This window comes from Zootoca vivipara, chromosome 6, assembly GCF_963506605.1.
Source record: "Zootoca vivipara chromosome 6, rZooViv1.1, whole genome shotgun sequence".
In the NCBI taxonomy this organism is placed as follows: Eukaryota; Metazoa; Chordata; class Lepidosauria; order Squamata; family Lacertidae; genus Zootoca; species Zootoca vivipara.
The window spans coordinates 57,881,929-57,900,434 of NC_083281.1; the positions used below are offsets into that span (position 1 = coordinate 57,881,929).

The following is an 18,506-nucleotide window of genomic DNA, read 5'->3' on the forward strand; positions in this document are numbered from 1 at the left end:
TGTCTGCGGACAAACGCCGGCTCCCTCGGCCTATAGAGCGAGATGAGCGCCGCAACCCCAGAGTCGGACACGACTGGACCTGATGGTCAGGGGGCCCTTTACCTTTACCTTTACCCTGATGATGTGAAGCTGGTGTGTTTTTAGTTTATTGCTGGTTTTATTTTTTTTGAATGTTTTAATTGCTTTTACTAATAATCTTACTGTTTTATTCTTTTTGTAAACCTCATTGAGGTTTTCTACAATCAAGTGGTATATAAATTAAATGAAATGAAATAAATGCTGCACACTGCAGCTCATCATTTTAGGGGAGCAGCGAGTAAAAAAAGGAATAAAGATACAGTACTAAAAAGTTGAAGTTCTTTCGTTTTTAAAAATAATGAGACTAACAGGAGGACTCGAGAGCAATTTCATCAGAGAAGTTAAATTGCAAAAGAAAGAAAAAACCCTCAAAGAAAGGCTTCCGGCAACATTACCATGAAGAGGGAGCCAAAGGGTTAAGTCAGTAGCCTCTTTTCACTCAAGGGCAAAGGCAGCAGATCCCTCCACCCAGCTCCTAGCAAGGTGCCTGCCATGTCCTCTCACATGCCACTAACATCCATTTGCAGATATGTAACTCAATTGTCAGCCTTACATTGCTATACATTGGCTGCATTTAAGAAGTGCTAGATCACAAAGTAGGCAGATTAAGCCATGTTTAGAGCACCAGCAAAGTAGGGGCAACCCCTCCAAAATGAGTTTGTTTGTTTTAATGACATTTGATACTTCAAAAAAGCATTAAAGTAGAAATCACAGGGGAAATCAGAACTTTGTTAGGGTTTCTTACCCCCCACTGCATGCTCCTCTCCCATTTTTCTGTTCTCTTTACAGTATTACGTATCCCCAGGGGTGTATGGGGTGTTAGGGTAGTACCTCTGGTGGGGGACACGTCATGCTCCTTCTGGGGTAGTTTGCCCACTTTTGGTCCCCACCTTGCACTCAGCTCTCACCTGTGGCTGCTAGAAGCTGTCAGCATGTGACAGTGGCCACACCACAGGCAACGGCTTCAACTGGCCAGCTAAACCAGGTGAGGGTAGCAATGGGTCTCAAACGCTCAAGTGAGTTTGGGACTTCCCCTGCGTGCAAAAGCAGGCTCTGGTGGACTGAGCAGATGAGACCAATAGTAGGCACAACGGTCAAGAAGGCAGTTTCTGCACGTGCTGCAGAGGGGAGGGGCAGATGGGGCTCGTGAACCTGGGAAGGTGGTCGATCAAGAGGGAAAACCCGGTACCCGGTGCCCACCCACTGATCAAGGGTCCAAGCAACAGCACTGGCCACTAACCATGAAAAGAATGGCCTGAAATCACAAAGAGGCTGTCTGAATTAAACAACAACTGGAGCGAGCCAGCTGTGGTGGGGAGCTATTCCAGGTTAGAGGCCACTACCGGTACAACTCCGCTGGAACACTAAGCAGGGCTGAAGTTTAGGCCAGCTTCCTACATCCTGGTGCCTTCAGATATATGGGACTACAACTTCCATCAGCCCTAGCCAGTGGTAGACCCAAACATCTGGAGGGCACCAGGTTGGGGAAGCCTGGCCTGGCCTGATCCCTCCAGGGACTTGTTAAAGCCCCAGTGGGAGCTGCTCCACATGGGCAAAAGTCTTTTGACAGGCTGTATTTCCTTCAGAGCAATTTCAACTTGCATCACCCCCGTTTCGCTTGAGGAAAAGGCAGCCTGGATTAAAAGAGGATTTTGCAAGCTTATTACACAGGCCCAATAAGGCAAGCCTGCAGCTAAGATTTCCAGCAGGTTGAGACAGACGGATTTGGTTCAACTGCAGCCCCAAGTGCTTGGCGTTAATTTGGCTGTAGGTTCCCACGAGGGGAGCGAAGCCCTTGCGTGGCCCAGAGTCCTTCTTGATGTCGAGGCTTTGGCGCTGATCCTTGGGCTGTGGAAGGCTATTTTTGACATGAGCAGACGTAATCAGCAGTGATCCCGGACTCCTGAGGACATCTCTTGTTACGGAATAAACTCTTTGCGGCTCCAGCGCCTTGGGGACAGGAAGGGATGTCTGTTGCAGGAATAGCCAAATCTTCTGCCTTGCCTGAGTTAAGCTAAACGGCCTGCCTCCACCTGCTCTTTCGAGTCTGGGTGGAAGAAACAGTGCCAGGTCTTAAGTCAGAACACAACTTTGGCATGAGGCAGAGCTCTGTAGGGGGCCCAGTGTTCAACTGTCGAATATGTGTTCAATATTGGCACTTTCACCTGGAATATTTGAAGGAAGCAAATAACCCTGGACCTGCTGAGATAACAAGACATGGCTTCCAAACAGTGTAAAAGCCAAGCAATGTCTCTTGTTAAGCAAAATGGCTATCTCAGTGAAGATTTAGACTTTACATGGTCCAGTCTGGGTTTAAGGCCCACCCTCTGCCACACCATTGGGCAAGTCGTACTCTCAAAGCTTCAAGTCCCCATCTATAAAATGGGAACAATACCAACTTGTTTTAAAAGGGCTTTCATTGGGAAAGTCAAGCACAACAGACCATAAATGATTTTGCAAATTTGTTACAGGAGCTGCTCTAATAGACCTTTGTATTGGCCTAGTTTTTATTTATTAACTAGGCCTTCCCCCCTTTATTTGAAAAAAACAACAACCACCTATTTGTGAACGTATGGAATTGTCTTTATTTAAAATAATTATTTCTGAATTGTAATGTTCTTGTGTTGAGAGAACAAACAATTCTAATAAGGGTGGTTTGTTTTCTTCAAAATGGCCACTGGATTTAAAAACAAACAGGCTCAATCTATGCAATAAATCTATACAACAATAACTACAGTGCCATGACTACAATACCGTCATCTGGCGCCCAGAAAAGAACTTGAAGGAAAACAGGCGAGGGAGGAAAGCTCGCAGCTGGAAGAGAGACGGCACTCAAGTCAGGCCCATCTTCAGTCAGATTTATTTTGATCATTTCAATTACAGCGAAGGACACAGCAGGCTATCAGTCCAACAGCTTCACCCAGCAGCATAACACTACTCTCCTCACCCCCACCCTGAAACTCAAAACATATCATTTCAGCCCTGTAGCCACTTCCTTCTCACCCCCTCAGGAATTCTGGAAACTTGGGACCATCACCGTCCCCACTTCGGGGGAAATAAATACAGACGTCAAGGTCAGGCAAAGCATTGTTCTTCCTCGCTGGCTGGACTTATGGTTTCTGCTTGATGGGGCTGAAACCAGTTTGCCTGGTCTGGGAGAATACTAGAATTTGCTGCCACCATAGCCATTTGGAGGAGCAGAGACAGGCACATGGTAGACCCAAGACTGGGGAGGAAACCTACAAGGACACTCGCTCTAATACATGCTCAGCCTGTGCAGCAGCCAAGAAATTGAGTGGGGAAAATTAGCAAGTCCCCCATTTCTCTCTGTCTCACCTTCAGCAATACTGACCCACCTTCCAAGTGGCATTGTGTAACGTGAGTGAAGCACTTTGAACACTCAAAAGCCCTGTACAGATGCCAGGTACTATTTTTTATTATTAAAAAGGGGCAAACAAAGGCATCAGCAGACGAGTCTCTTCCATAGCAGCCTGGCCCCTTCTGCTGACTTCCACCCCTTCAGGTTCAAAGATACTTGTGAAGTATTTGCTGGTATCTTGGAGGTTAATCATTGACAGTGAAGAACATTCATTCCAGCCTAGATCCCAAGGTCAAAGCCAACTTCGTCAGCCTGATAACGCTGCAGAGGAAGGGAGCGAGCTCAAGGGCCCAGAGGAGGGGAGGAGGAAGGAGGCATGGGAGTTGGCCGGGTTCCCAAGACCTGCTGGTTGTCTCTCCACTCATTCACTTGCTTTGGATCGGAGGAGGAGGAGGAGAGGGGATGCTTTCAGTCCACCTGAGCTGTTGCTTCCCTGGACTATCGCAGTTGGGAGGGCAACACTGCCGACTTGCAGGTTTTTGCTCTTTTCCTGCTTGACAGTCCTTGCATGGAACAGCCACAGCCATGGCAGGGCTGGGACAGGTGCCTTTACGTGCCAAACTTCTTGAGATAGACAGGCGGGGGCAGTTGCGCCTTGATGTCTGCCAGAGACCGCTCCACCACCACCAGGCGATTCTTATCTAACAGGTCCACAAACAGCAAAGGCTGCCAGGGGGAAGGAGAAAGGAGCAGAGTTAGAATAGGCAGAGGTTGGCAGCTGGCAACCTTTGGACAGAATGGGCTCAATATAAGGTGTCATCTTGCGCTCAACACTGGTTGCCTGCAGACATGCAATTATTTTCAGGCTGCAAAATATCAGCTGCCCAGATAGGCCAGCAGCAAAAGCCCTTCTCACAGCCATTCCAGGACACTCTCATCAATACCTAAAGAGAGCCCTGTTGAATCAGACCAAGGGAAGCTATCTACTCTGGCATCCCATAGCCTACAATGGTCAATCAAATGCCTCTCAGCTGCTCTGTTGATACTCCCTGGTGTTAAGCAACAAGCTGCCTCTGAACAGGAAGGACGGTGCTTTTAGTAGCCACTGGGAGACTTCTCCCCCTTGTGTTGGAAACAGAGTCTCACCACACTCACCCTTTTTGCCTCTGCCACCCTTATTCAAGAAATCAAAGGCAGTGGGCTTATGATGCCTGTTGTCTTCCGTCATTTATTGCTCTCTCGTTGTGCTCAGTGTAATGTCGGACTGACACACCTCTCCTTGTACCATGTGGCTACTTGGGATTTGAAAAATAGCCCAGCAGGCTTAGCAGCAGCCCTGCACCTTATGGGACACCTGTATTTTCTAGCAACAAAGGAAACAGCTCTGCGGCCTTGGCAATGAAGCTGCACTTCCCTGCCACAGATGCATCTCTGTCTGGCCTAGAGGCACCAGCTTCATTGCCAAGCCAACTGGAGCATGGCTTGGAGTAGTGATGGCCCCAATGTGCCTGGCTTTAAAAGAGAAGTAGGAGAATTCATGGAAGAGAATAGGGCTATGTTCTCTGTCCACTGTCAGAGGCAATATCCTTTTGAATAATGCCAGCTGCTGGGAACCACAAGTGGGGAGAGTGCTGCTGTTGCACTCAGGTCCTGCTTGTGGGCTTCCCTTTGGAGCAACTAGTTGGCCACTGTGAGAACAGGACAGTGGGCTAAATGGTCTAGTCCAGCAGGGCTGTTTTGAGGCTGGAAGCACTCTGCTTCTGGGAGACCAGGGTTGGCCTTCAACCATGCCAGCACCCTGCTCAGGGCATTGCTGGTACTCCCCAAATGTTTCTCCATGGATTTGTAAAATCCACTTTCAGAGTCCTCTCAGCCAGCTCCAGAGCTGATGGCAGCTCCCTGCATCCCTGAACCATGCACTGGGGGAGGGGGAGTGTTTCCTTTTGCCTCTCCTGGGTCCTTTTGCCTCTCCTGGGGTGGGGTGCAGATGCACAAAGACCAACCTGGTACTTTTTGCAGAACTTGAAGGCGGGCCTGGAGCCATGGCGAGCAGCCTTGGAGAGCCGTGCCTGTGACTGCTGGTCATTCAAGAAGGCAGAGCCCTCAGGCAGCGGCTGGAGAGAGAAAAGGCAGTGTTACTGAGGGCACAGGGAAGCTGTGGTTGTCAGCTTCACAGACGTTTCAGATCATATCCCGTTTCACAAAGCTGTGGAGAACAAGCAGCGCAGCTAATTTGCCTCGGAGCTGTGTTGCACTCTCTGCCAGGACAAAAATGACCCAGCTAAGTCCCCCTGCTGGAAGCAGCCTCCAGGTCTACCTATTGTAGCCTATGAGCTGGAGCAATCTCTAATCCTCCCTAGACTCCCGGAGCCTTTCTTGGACATGTCAGCCAGCTTTGTGCCCCCCTCCCCCCCCCGCCAAACACCCATAGTTGTAACTTACAGAAGTCCCCCTACGGATGTGCCAGAGGTGATGTCTGAACCTGTGAGGGTCCCTTATTCTAACTGCTGGTCCACCTGTCTATTATGATTGGCAGCAGCTCTCCAGGGTCTTGGGCATACAGAATCATAAAAGTTGGAAGGGAGCTCAAAAGGTCTGTGGATGCAGGAAAGCCATGCCCTTGGCATCCTTGACAGGTTTCCATCCAGCCTCTGCATAAAAACCTGTAATGAAGGAGAGCCTGCCACTTCCCTGCTGGTTCCAAAGAGCTCTAACTGGGTGGTATTCAACTCACGAGTAGACATACCTAGGTTAGTCACGTCCATTAACTTAGGTACCTATGAGTAGGACTAGTGTTTAATACCACCCACTGCTAGGATGCCCTTCCTAACATTTAGCTGAAAGAACATCAACACCATACCCTTCAAGCACATTTAAACCATGTGGCTTCCCCCCTCCCCAAGAATCCTGTAGTTTGTGAAGATTGCTGGGAATTGTTGGTCTCCAAGCAGAAAATTAAAAATATTTGGGGGAAGCCATGTACGGCGTGGATGTGACCTAAATCCTCTTCCTTGACATTTGAACCCATCGGTTTGATGGATCACCTACTCTGAATGGAAAATCTTCCCCTCTCTACACCAGCCCTTCCCAGCACCTCCTCCAACCCTTTCCTCAAAGGACTTTCTCCAGGCCCTTCACCACTTTCACTGCTCTCCTCTGCCACATTTCATCTTTCTGTACCAAATTGTGGTGTCCAAGAATGGGACACAGTGATTCCAGGTGAGGCCCGACCAAAGCAGGACCTCTCAGTACCTGCCACCTGATCCTCTTGTAATGCAAAGCACATGCTCTGCCACTGAGCTTTTGGGCATTCCTCGCCCTGGTACCCTTGCAGACAAGTCTAGGAATGGGCTGGGTGAGACCAGTGGCTCAGACAACAGCAGGTGCTGTGCACCCTTGTGTGGCAAACTGCCAATGGTCTAGTGCTGGAACCTTCCTCACCTTGGACTTATCCAGGATGCAGAACATGAATGCATCGTGCAGCAGGATGTGGGAGGCCTGCCGGGGGCTGAAGGCAATGTGGGTGATGGGTGTCTCCCACTCCTGCCAATTGCTGGGCAGCCCGAGCTGCTGCATCTTCCGGCTCCAGGGGGTGTATTCTTTGTTGGTGATGCTGAACTCAAACAGCTGGGAAAGAGGAAGACAAACAACAGAGGGCTGGAGCAGCAGCTCTGTTAAGCAGGGACTCAGCCCCATAAAGCATGACATCAGGCTTCACCAGTTGGTGCCTTGCAGAGATTTTGGGGTACAACCCCCCATCCGCCCCAGGCAGCATGCCCACAAGATGCTGGAGCTGCTGCGAGCCCAGCTGTGCTGCCTTAGGCTGATGGGAACTGTAGTTTAAAACTTCTGGAAGGCACCTGGTTGGCAAAGGTTACCCTAGAGATGGATCATAGAAAAAAAACAAAAGTGAAAAATCTCCCCCGCCACCTCCAGGATGCCAAATTCTGGACTTGCCTGGAATAGAAACACCCTGGCCTGTAGCTCGCTTTTAATCATAATAGCAAAGAAAATGATTTGCAGAACTGCAAATAATATTGATCTAGACACACTTAATCCGGCTTCACACTCAGACACAGCACCAAAACTACCTTGGTCACTCTGGTGGATGATCAGAAGAGGGGCTTTCGAGGGGGGCAGTCAGTGAGAGGGCTTTCCCTGTAGTGGCTCCCAGGTTGTGGAATGCCCTCCCCTCTGGGGCTTGTCTCTGTGCACTGCATGCTTTTAATTGATTAGTCAGGACACATCACTTTACCCAGGAGGCCTTTGGCTGAGTAGACGTCTTCCCTCCTCCTGCATCGCTATGTGCTGCAGTTCTATGCTGCTCTTCTGTTATTTTGTCATCACTGTTTTGTGGTTCTATTTTATTGTTTTAATGGCAAGCTGGATTTTGTTTTTAATTGTGAACTTAAAAGAGCCTGACTGTTGGATCAGGCCAAAGGGGGCCCACTTAGTCCAGCATCCTGTTCTCACAGCAACCAAACAGATGCCCCAATGGGAAGCCCCCAAGCAGGACCTGCCTACAATATTTCTCTAAGCCACTCTGGGACCTCCTTGTGACCAATATCCTCCTTGTGAGCAATAGGGACTGACTGCAATAGCAGGGGCAAAACTCTTGTGCACACAGATGGAGCAAATTCCTCTCTCTCTCTCCCTCGGGATTCTCTGTGTGCCTAGTGAGGCTCGGGAAGTGAAGTTGGCTGTGAAGATCTTACCTGCTGATCTGAGTGGACGATCACAACATTATTGGTCACTGGGTGAATGGCCAAGGCAGTCACTGGGCAGTCATATGTAGGCACCGTGCAATGAGGCTGGACAAGAGAGAGAGACAGTGGGGTTCACAAAGCCTTCCTCCCACCCAGGTGGCCCAGGCTGCTCCCTTCACTTCATCTGGGGCCGTATCATTGCACAGCAGGAGCCCAGAAGGCTCTCAGAACTCTTAACCACCCTCATGGTGAGGATGCAGCAAAGAAACCTGATGAACCTGCTTCACTTTTTTCAGACAAAGCATGTTCAACCTCTCACCACTGCAGGCTCTGTTTGGCTCACCTTGGCATCTTCCAAGTTGTAGATGTTGATTGCCCGATCACCACTAGCTGCAGCTAACCACTGGCCATTGGCACTAGCCGCCAGCAGGTATGCAGCTTCCGACGTCTCTGCAGGAAGTGATGCATGAGGAAAGTGAGTTTCAAAAGCATGTGTATGAATGTGTGTATCTATCGACATTTTTGTACCCTGGCTTCATTTTAAATATCACTTCAAAAGCCACTCATCTGCCCTAACCCCAGTGCTGATAAGTATGTCCTGCTCTCCAAAAAGCCAATCTTACCTGAGCTGGGGCAGAGGGTGTGCAGGTGTTTGCAGACTCCTGACTGCGAGAGCTTGAGGACGTGCACAGAACCTTGGTCCGATGCCACAAAGAGCCTGGTGGAGTCCGCAGAGAAAAGGAGGTGGTGGGCTGAGCGAATCCCCTTTGGAATCTTAGCAACCTTTGGGAAGGCAAGGTTTAAGGGTCAGTGTGGCCAGCTCTACCCTGAAGCCCCACCTCACCCTTTCCCAAGCCCCTGTCCCCCAAGGAGGCTCACTTGGGGAAGTCTAGAAAAGCATTTCCTGTTCCTTCCATCAACTTAAAAGAATAAGTTACAAAATCTTAAAAGAACATAATAATTTTATCATTTAATCTGATTTTTACTTTTTTTGGATTGCATCCGTGTAAACTGCTTAGAGACTATTGTACTTAAGCTGTATCTAAATTGCTGAAATTAAATAAATAACTAAGAGTCCTGGAGCTGGATCAGCCCACCTAGTCCAGCCTCTTGTTCTCCCAGGGACCAATCAGATGCCCCAAAGGGAAGAAGACCACAAGCAGGACCAAGTGCAACATTCCTTGCTCATAATCCCCAGCCACGTGCCTTCAAAGGTAGACTGCCTCCATTACTGGGGGGGGGGGTCATGTGCACTGTCATCATTGCTGGTAGCCAATAGCCTTATCCTACACAGATCTGACTGATTCGCCTTTGAAACCATGCAAGTTATTGGCCATTACTACATCCTGCGGCAGTCGACTCCATCATTTACCTATGCCCTGTGTGAAGAAGTTCTTCCTTTTGTCTGTCCAGAATCTCCCAACATTCAGCTTTCCTGGATGACCTCTTGCTCTAGCATGCCCCAGACCAGAACACCCAGGCCAGAGTCTCCACCCTGCAGAATTCTCACTCACCCTCTTGATAGCAATGTGGTCGCTGCTGAGCTGGACCTGGTGCAGATAGAACCTGGAAGTTGTGGAGTAGGCAATCCAGGAGCCACAGGGTGAGACACAGCTGCTGGCAATGTGCTCAGGGTCCTAGGAAGGAATCCAGGTGAAGGGAGAAGCTGAGCTGGGTTCCTCCAAAAATATACAGGGGACTAAGGGGGATGAACATCTGTAACCACACCCTCAGTAGGACTTGCCACCTCTGGAGACTCAGCAAAATCAACATGTTGCAAGATTGCCTTGATTTGAGTTGGCTTGGGAACAACTACAGTTAAGCAGATGTAGGGGAACCATGGGAAGCAGAAAAGCAGAGGGGGAAGCACCAGGGTCAGCTGAACAGGGAAGAGAGAGGCTCTTGTGCTCCCTGAAATAAAATGTTTATTTAGTTCAACATGTTTCAGAGTTGAAACTCCTTCAACAGGAGCTGTGAATGCTTGTAAATTCCTTGATCCTTAAAGAAACAAAAACTTACTCTATATGCCTGAACTAAAAGCAGTTTCAAACTATGAGGCTGTAAGATGTTTTCTTTATTTCTGTATCCAGAAAGTCTTGTAGATTTTTTGAAGTTCTTTTCAGTTCAGGTGTCCAGAATAAGTCTCTTTAAGGTTCAAGGAATTTACAAGCATTCGCCGGCTCAACTCTGAAATGCATTGAGCTAAATAAGCATCTTATTTCAGGGAGCACAAGAGACTGTCTCCTCTCTGTTCTAATACAAAAAAAAAAACCCATAGCCTGCTTTTGCACAAAACTGTTTGTATCTGAAGTGGAGATATTTCCTGCACAATTCATGCCCAGAGGGCATGTTGAGAATCTGAAGCATCCACAATCAGAGGAGACTAGAAATCATGGCTCCCTCACCTTGGCCTTGAGTTGCAGAAGGTGTTCCGGGGGACAGGAGACAGGCAGGACTTCACCAGCCTTTCCTGGAACAAGAACCAAGAGCATCTTTACACACCAAGTCTCGCTAGGATGTCCCAATATGTGAGGGGACTGCCAAGCTTCCCAGCAGCCCAAAGCTCTTGCTGCACCTGCTGGAAAGGGCAGCCTGGAGCTCAACACAGGCCCAGGTGACCAAGGGACATGTCTCCTCTAGGGGCACATCAATCACACCAGACCACTAAGGCTCTGAAAGCAACGTTTGCTCTCACCTGCTGTGTTGGTGGCTCCAAGTCGCCAAAGCTCCAGATGTTTCGGGTATTGGAAGAGGAGGAGGCGGGCTATCCGGGCACAGGAGACAAGGCACCTCTGTAAGAGGGAAAAGAAGCGGCAGGTGAGAAGTGGGGTGGGGGAGCAGAGTTTGCATGGGTTGCCCCTGCGTCCTTCTAGCGCACAGGACTACTGCAGGAAGGAAGAAGCTATGAGAAGCCATCTGGGGGAAGAGAAGGCATTGCTAGATAGCAGGCGCCAATCCCGCTACTCACGTGAGGGAAGGTGACTTTCTGGAGGGAAGGTACATAAGACTTGGGATCCAAATTCTCCATAAATTGTCGGATCACAAGTTGCCCGTCCAGACCTAAATGAGAAGGGAAAAAGCCAGGGTGGTATAGTGATTACAGTATCAGACAAGAACCTGGGAAACCAGCGTTCAAATCCCCACTCAGCCATAAAGATCGCTGGGTGGCCTTCAGTCAGTCACTATCTCTTAGCCTAACCAACTTCACAGGGTTGTTGTGGGGATTAAATAAGGAGGAGAACCAGATGCACCACCTTGAGCAACTTGGGAGCAAAATCAGGGATATAAATGAAATAAATAAATAAATAAACTGGGGGGGGGGAGTGCAAACCAGGTCAAGATGTAACAGATCACAGCACCCTCTATAGGTGGCATGTGCACACACCAGATCAGACTACTGGTTCTCCTAGACCAGCCGTCTTCAACCTTCTCAGACCAAGGACCTGCTTTTAATCCAAATATGTTTTGGGGACCAATTCCTTAATCTTTTGCCATATATTTGCATAGTGGAAGTGCTCGTGTTGTGAACTACCTTGGATCAGACAGTGACCCATTAGTGGGTCCTGACCCACCAGTTGAAGACCAGTGACCTGGACCAATGTTGTTTACTTTGACTCGGTCTCAGGAGGCAGAGGGAGGCCTTTCCCATCACCTCCTACCTACATGGTCCTTTTTAAATGGGCATCTGGGGGTGGAACCCATGAACTTCTGTATGCAAAGCAGGTACTTTACCACAAAGCAATCACACACAGAGAGAGAGACGATTGCAGTGAACTCTACCTCCAGAGATTAATGTTGTTGCAAGATGTGCTACTGTCCGCACATCGTGGGTGTGTTGCTGAAAGGGCCTTGTTCGCACCCACTGGAGCTCAGCACTGTCCACCTTAACTGGTAGCAGCTGGAACTGATATACCATCCCCTCCGATGTGCCAACCACAATACTGTCTTCTGCCTGTGGAGAAAGTTGGGCAAGCTAAAGGTTTGCAGGGAGGAAGTATTAATGGCAGAGAACAGGTCAATGCAGCCAACAGCTGCAGTCTCCGTGCAGAACCTCAGGCAATGAAAATAGCGAACTGATCGAACACTGAAGTCACATTACACAGACTAAGGGCTGCCATGTTGGGTCAGACCAAAGATCCATCAAGCCCAGCCCCCTGGCCACCAACACTGGTCAGCTGGATGTCCCAGTCAAGCTCAGATTAAGCACAGAACAATGTCATTTCCCTGAAGGGCCACATGTACACACTCAAGTTTTTAGAGGCTCTGGATAACACACAAAGTGCTTTTATCTGCCACAAAGTCTTGATTTAAATGAATTTCTGATAGCTAGCATCATATCATCACAGGGCCAAGAGTTCAAGAGCAACCTATGCCAACCTGGGACCCTCCAGATCTGGTGGACTATGGCTCCCATCAGCCACGGTTGGCAAAGGCTGCCCTCCAATGAGGACTCTGCTCACACAATCCCCTAGGATAGCTGTCTGTCTATCTCCCCTCTTTAGAACTTAGGAGTAAGAAAGTTTGACCTTGGGTTGCAACTTTCCAAATTTTGGACTGTTGTTATTCTGTGGTTCAATTTCACACTCCCCCTGTTCGGCCACACCAGTGACTCCTGCTTTCTTTTCTGCTTGTCAAGCTCAAGCAAAAGCTGCCCCCCTCCCCCGCCCCCAGTGCTGCTGCTGTGGCTTTAACATGCAACTTACCTCAGACCCAGCCAGGCAAAGCACGGCTGACTTGCTGACAGGGTGGCTCCACAGCAGCGTCCCCATCTCCGAGTCCCAGAACTGCACCTTCCCAGCAGAGTCCGCGCTGACAATTGTGCCATCCGAAAGGAAGAGTATGTCCCACACCACCACAGGCGACCGCTTGCGGGACCCATTGAAGCACCGGTCCACGAGGATCCGCTGGACAGCATGGCCTGCAAAGGAGGCACCAGGCATGCTCAGGGTCTGCTTAGCCTCAGCCGCCAACAGTCACCCCAAACCAAGCAGGCCTTTACAAGGCCTTAAGGAAAGCCCCTTTGCTCAAATGCTAACAGGGCATAGCACCAGTGGGTGCACCTCTGCAGTATGCAAATATGCCCACAGGCCCCAAAAGGTTGGCAAGCCCTGCTCTCCAGGCAGAGCAGAGGCTCTTTCCCATAACGCGCCATCAAGGTGGAGGTGCCAGAAATTGAACCTAACCTCTTTGGATTGCAAAACATGCGCTCTGTCACTGAATTATGGGTCCCTCTCTAATGGAAGGGAGTTCACCAGCTATGGGCAAGCCAGCCAGTATTGCCCTCTCCTTGCCATTTAACCTGGGAGTATGGAAGGGACACAGTCAAGAGGATGCAATCCTTGATTATTAATGGCCACGACAGACCAAAATCATGAAGGTGAAGTTTGTTTGGATGAGCTGATGACACACACACACACACACACACACACACACACACACACACACCATATTCCTGGCCCCAGCATAAAACATGCCTAACTCCAAAACTCACCTGATTTGGCATCAAAGACACGGATGATGTTAGTGGAGCCAGCTGCAATCTTGGTCCCTGATGGATTCCAGGAAAGGGACAGGATGCGTCCTGTAAGGTAAGGTGGGGCAGAAGAGAGTCTCAGATAAGACGTACCAAGATTCAAACTCATTTTGGGGGTGGGGGCAGGTAGGTGAGGCTCAGAGGAACATGCAAATACAGTGGTGCCTCACTTACGAATTTAATCCGTTCCGAAGGCACCTTCATAAGTCGAAAATTTCGTAAGTCAAAAACCGCCATTGGAAACACGTTTTCCCATAGGAATGCATTGAAAATGGAAAAATTTGTAAGTCAAAGCAACCCTATCTAAAAATTTGTAAGTCGAAAAATCCCTATCTAAAACTGCTGCGGTTTTTTCCCGGATGTTGAGACATTCGTAAGTCGAGGTACCACTGTACAAGAAGCTGCCTTATACCAAACCAGACCACTGGCCTTTGTAGGTCCTTGCTATCCAAAATGACAGACAAAGGCTCTTCAATATTTTAGACATTCGTAACCCTTCCTGGGGATGCCAGGGACTGAACTTGGGACCCTGTGCATTCAAAGCATGTGCTCTACCACTGAGCCAAGTGCTCTCCTTGCATCCTGAAGGGGCTATCCTCTGCAAGCAACAAGAAATCACGCTCCCTACCCTTCCTGCACATGGACTCAGAGCTCATCCTGTTGGTGATCATGACTCCCACCCACAACCAACCTTTCTGTCGGTCCAGCTGCCTCTCAAACTCGATTCTATCTGGTAAGATGTTGAAGAGCTTAATGGATCCATCATCACAACCAAGCTGTAAGAACAAGAGAGGGGGTCAGTAGACTGTTCAGAATCCTGTCTGGTAGACAGCCAAGAGTCCAGGACTTTGCCCAATAATTTGAGCTCTGACTGACCAAACTACACAAGATTATCAATGACACAAACACAGAAACAGATGCCAAGCTGGTGCTGGAGAAGCATCTTACTACTCACAAGGAAAGAATTTAAGCCACAGGAAGCAGGACACTGAGTGGAGAAGAGAATGAAATGCAGAAAATTGAAGAGCTGGAGGGAGCTTTATAAGCTGTTTAATCCAAACCCCTGATTGATGTTGGAAATCCAGAGAGCAGGAGCATCCCCTAGAGAGAGATGGCTGTCTAGCCCCTGTTGGAAGAGCCCTCCGAGACAAGGGAGTGCCCACCCCGCAGATAATTGATCCAATTGTCAAACTGCACTGTCAATAAGCTTCTCCTAATGTGCATGTGAAATAAACCCTCCTGTCAAAGTGTATATACCGTGTTTCCCCTTTTTTAAGACACCGTCTTATAACTTTTTTCCCTCAAAAAAACACACAGTGGCTTATTTTCAGGGGGTGTCTTTTTTTTAAAAAAAAAGTGCTGGTACAACTGGGACCCACTGGCTCAGGATGCTCGGTGCTCTCTTCTGCACATTGCTGGGCGCGTTGTTGGCGCTGCCAGTTCCGAGCGCCTGCAGGGTGGGGTGGGGGTGGCAGTGCTTTAAACCCCCAACCCTGTAGAAAGCAATGGAAGTTATGGACTGTAACAATCCTTAAGAGGCGCAGGTCTTAAAAAACCCCTGGTATCACCCTTGAAGCACAGCCTTCCAAAGTCAGGGGGGAATAGGTCTGTTTAGACAAAGGAAAGGATCGGGGGTGATTCTGTGCCCTGGGACCCACAGAACTACTTTAAAAATCCCAACCTGGGGGGGGGTCAAATAGTGAAGCCCCATAGCCCTGTAGCAACAGAAGGCACATTCTGAAGCACCCGAGCTGTTCGGTTCCATAAAAAATCCAGGAATTGTAAAATTAACAACAATAATGGGGGGGCACTCTATCCAAAGAGTTAAGAAGGAATGGGAAAGTGTTGAGTTATATATGGAAAAATATGGAAAGGAAAGTTAGTTAAAGATAAAAAATAAATAATTATCGCAAGGGGAAAAATAACATCATAAAGGGTAATAATATTAAATATAAAATAGACAACACAACAGAAAAAGCAAGTATATGACTAAATGAGATCGCACAGGAGTGAGGGAAGTGGGGAGAGAGGGAGGGGGGTAAGGAATGGAAGGAGGCAATGGTTGGAGGAGGGTATAGGGGGATGAATTAAAGGAAAATTAAGACTGAGAAGCGCATGGTTTTTGTTTTTTAAAGATGCAAAGGCTTGCAATCAGCCAAAGTATAGAGCCCAACTTCTAGGAGACTGCGATCTACTTGCGGATTTATAAACTGGAGGTGATCTACCCCCGTTATATTGGTGTTCAGGTCAGAGTTGTTTTTAGAGAGAGGAAATATCCCATTTTTGAGGTTAAAGTAAAAGTTCCTGACCTTTTTTTTATAATGAGGAAATGCTGCTAAAACTCCGTTCTTCATTCCACGAAGGGGAGAGGGGGCGGGGCCGGGTGCTCAAAGACAAAAGAAATGGAAAAGGAGATAGCGATCAAATCCAGCCTCGCATTCATGCAGCCGTCGGGAGAGGCAGGGGCTGCAGCCGAGTGCTGCTTCACAAACAAACGGGGGAAAGTGCTTAGAACCCAGAGAATCCAGCTGAAAAACACGAAGCAGCAACAGCAATTGCACACACACCATCCCAAGCCAGCACAGTAACCAAGTCCCAAAAGCAAGAAAGGACTCAGCAAACACTGCTGCGGCCGGCGTTGCTGCTGCTGACTCGGGGAGCTCAGTGATCTCTTCCGCACAGCGCCTATCACTATGGCTTATTTTCGGGGTACGGTTTATATTTCTCAAATGCTTAGAAATGCTGCTATGGCTTATTTTATGACTACGCCTTAAAAAGGGGGAAACACGGTACCAAAATTACTAGTTATTACAGATATCAAATGATATCTGCATTGCTTAGATTGGTGACCATAAGTAAAAGGTATGTTGTATTAATAACAATTAGAATTTATAGGAATTTATAGGAAAGGGAGGCAGGGGAGGTGAAAAAATAAAATATGCACTTAATGCACACTAGACTGTGCTGTTAATTAGTTGTACCATATGCCTCGTTATTTGTGTAATCAATAAAGTCATACCATACTGATAAAAAATTGTTGTGCTTCTTTTGGCCTCTTGCTACTTCAATTTTTTGTGTCAATTTTTCCAATAATGCTGTTTGTTAAATTGCATTATACAATTGGTCCATAGTTAATAATTGCAACGCTTTTCATGTCCTGGCAATAGTTGTTCTTGCAGCAGTTAATGGATGTGTTATGAGTTCTTTGTTTCTAATTTGCAAAATATTGCGGCTATACAAGCTAAGTACACCCAGTTCTGGGGTGATGTGGACTGTCTGCCTTGCAATAAAATAAATTTGTTTAAATACATTTCTCCAGAACTTTCCCCCAGTATTCCATTCTATTAACATCATTTGGGGTTTTATCACTGTCTTCTGAGAAGCAGGCTAGCCTTCTGGTTTTGCATCATCTATAGATGTGGTAAAATATTCCGTAACACACACCCACCCCTTGTTGAAATATAAAAATAAATAAAACGTCCAGTAGCACCTTAGAGACCAACTAAGTTTGTTCTTGGTATAAGCTTTCATGTGCATGCACACTTCTTCAGATGCACGCGAAAGTTTATACCAAGAACAAACTTAGTTGGTCTCTAAGGTGCTACTGGACAATTATAAAAAAAATTATATATTTCAACTGTGTCAGACCAACACGGCTACCTACCTAAATCTACACCCCTTACTGTTCTAAATCATTGAGTGCTATCCCCCCCCCTCTAAAGGCTGTTCTCTTACTAGCACAAGACTTCATTACCACATTTTCAAGCTGCCCGTTTCTGGGATACTAGGGGCACCTACCGCCAACTGAGTCCCAGTTGGATCAGCCACCATCGTCCAGATAGGACCTCCAAAAGCATTCAACGAATATTTGACATTCAGCTTCTCCAAGTTGTATTCAACAATGTCCCCACTGAGACCTGCACCAAGGAGCCGGTCTCCCGCTACCCAGCAGAGCGCCTCTGGGATCCTCGTCTCGTGGCCAGCAATGACCTGGAAAGAGAAGTCATAGGTAAGGGGAAGTTGCAGGACTCCTAAACCAAGAGGCAATCCTGAATAGTTTTTTTGGTTTAAGGAAAGGTGTCTCTTGTAGGCTTTGGGTGTCAATGGCCTCCTTTCAACACACATACACACACTTTTAGCTGGGAGGAATCACACACAGGATGAACCTGTGCTGGGCTCAGACTGGAGAACTTTGCAGCCAGAAACCCCCCACACTGATATACCTCCTGATTACAAAAATAAAGTACAGAGAAGCTTGGTGAGTCACCTGTGCTACCCACCCTCTTGCCCCAAAGAATGCCCAGAAGATAGCTGTTTAGCCAGGGCATCCCCCAGGCAAACAATTCTTTGGGGCTCCAATTCCCAGCCTCAGCGGAGCCAAAGGGCTCTCTGTCACTGAGCTCAGCTGTGCCTGGATAAGCTAGTATTACTTCACGGAGGAAAGAACTAGCTTGTGGAACTCAAGGCCACAAGATCTGGGGTCAGACAATGGCCAAGATGCCATTAAAACCTCACAGAGGTGGAGACCTGTCAAATGGGTGCCAGGTGGAGCCCTCATGTGCACGGGCAGTCTACCCCTGAATGCCAACCACTGGGGAGCCAGAGTCACCTTCTCCTGGAACATGTTGGCCTGCAGGTCGTAGATCTCGAGGGAGCCGTCGAGGCGGCCCACGGCCAGGCGGTGGTGAGAAGGGCGGGACGCAGCCACGCACCGGATCCCGGACGGCACAAAGGCGAAGAGCCGTGCGCGGTGCACCTCGAACTCGACCATGGCAGGCAGGCAGAAAATAGCACCGGTCGAGCGTCCGGAGAACGCGGAGAGAGAGCGAAGCAAGCCCGGTTTCCACGTGCGCGCCGCCCCTCTAAGCCC

The 18,506-nt window shown here is 48.4% G+C and overlaps 1 protein-coding gene across 1 annotated transcript; it reads right to left on the reverse strand.

Annotated features, from left to right (window-relative positions):
• Positions 1-855: 855 nt before the first annotated feature.
• Positions 856-18,493, reverse strand: UTP4 (UTP4 small subunit processome component). Its single transcript, XM_035117831.2, has 16 exons — positions 18,246-18,493; positions 17,435-17,626; positions 14,328-14,412; positions 13,595-13,684; positions 12,807-13,021; positions 11,884-12,055; positions 11,072-11,163; positions 10,799-10,895; positions 10,509-10,573; positions 9,618-9,740; positions 8,727-8,886; positions 8,447-8,553; positions 8,113-8,208; positions 6,839-7,024; positions 5,401-5,511; positions 856-4,123 (listed from the first exon to the last, which is right to left on the reverse strand). The coding sequence occupies exons 1-16, from the start codon at positions 18,405-18,407 to the stop codon at positions 4,007-4,009; spliced, it is 2,070 nt and encodes a 689-aa protein (XP_034973722.2). The 5' UTR covers positions 18,408-18,493; the 3' UTR covers positions 856-4,006.
• Between the last annotated feature and the right edge of the window lie 13 nt (positions 18,494-18,506).

Excerpts from the sequence above, each read along its gene's own strand:
- UTP4 (XM_035117831.2), bottom strand. The coding sequence starts at position 18,407 with ATGGTCGAGTTCGAGGTGCACCGCGCACGGCTCTTCGCCTTTGTGCCG. Across the intron at positions 8,209-8,446 it reads ACAACTTGGAAGATGCCAAG|CCTCATTGCACGGTGCCTAC; the intron begins GTGAGCCAAACA and ends TCTCTTGTCCAG. Across the intron at positions 5,512-6,838 it reads GCATCCTGGATAAGTCCAAG|CCGCTGCCTGAGGGCTCTGC; the intron begins GTGAGGAAGGTT and ends TTCTCTCTCCAG.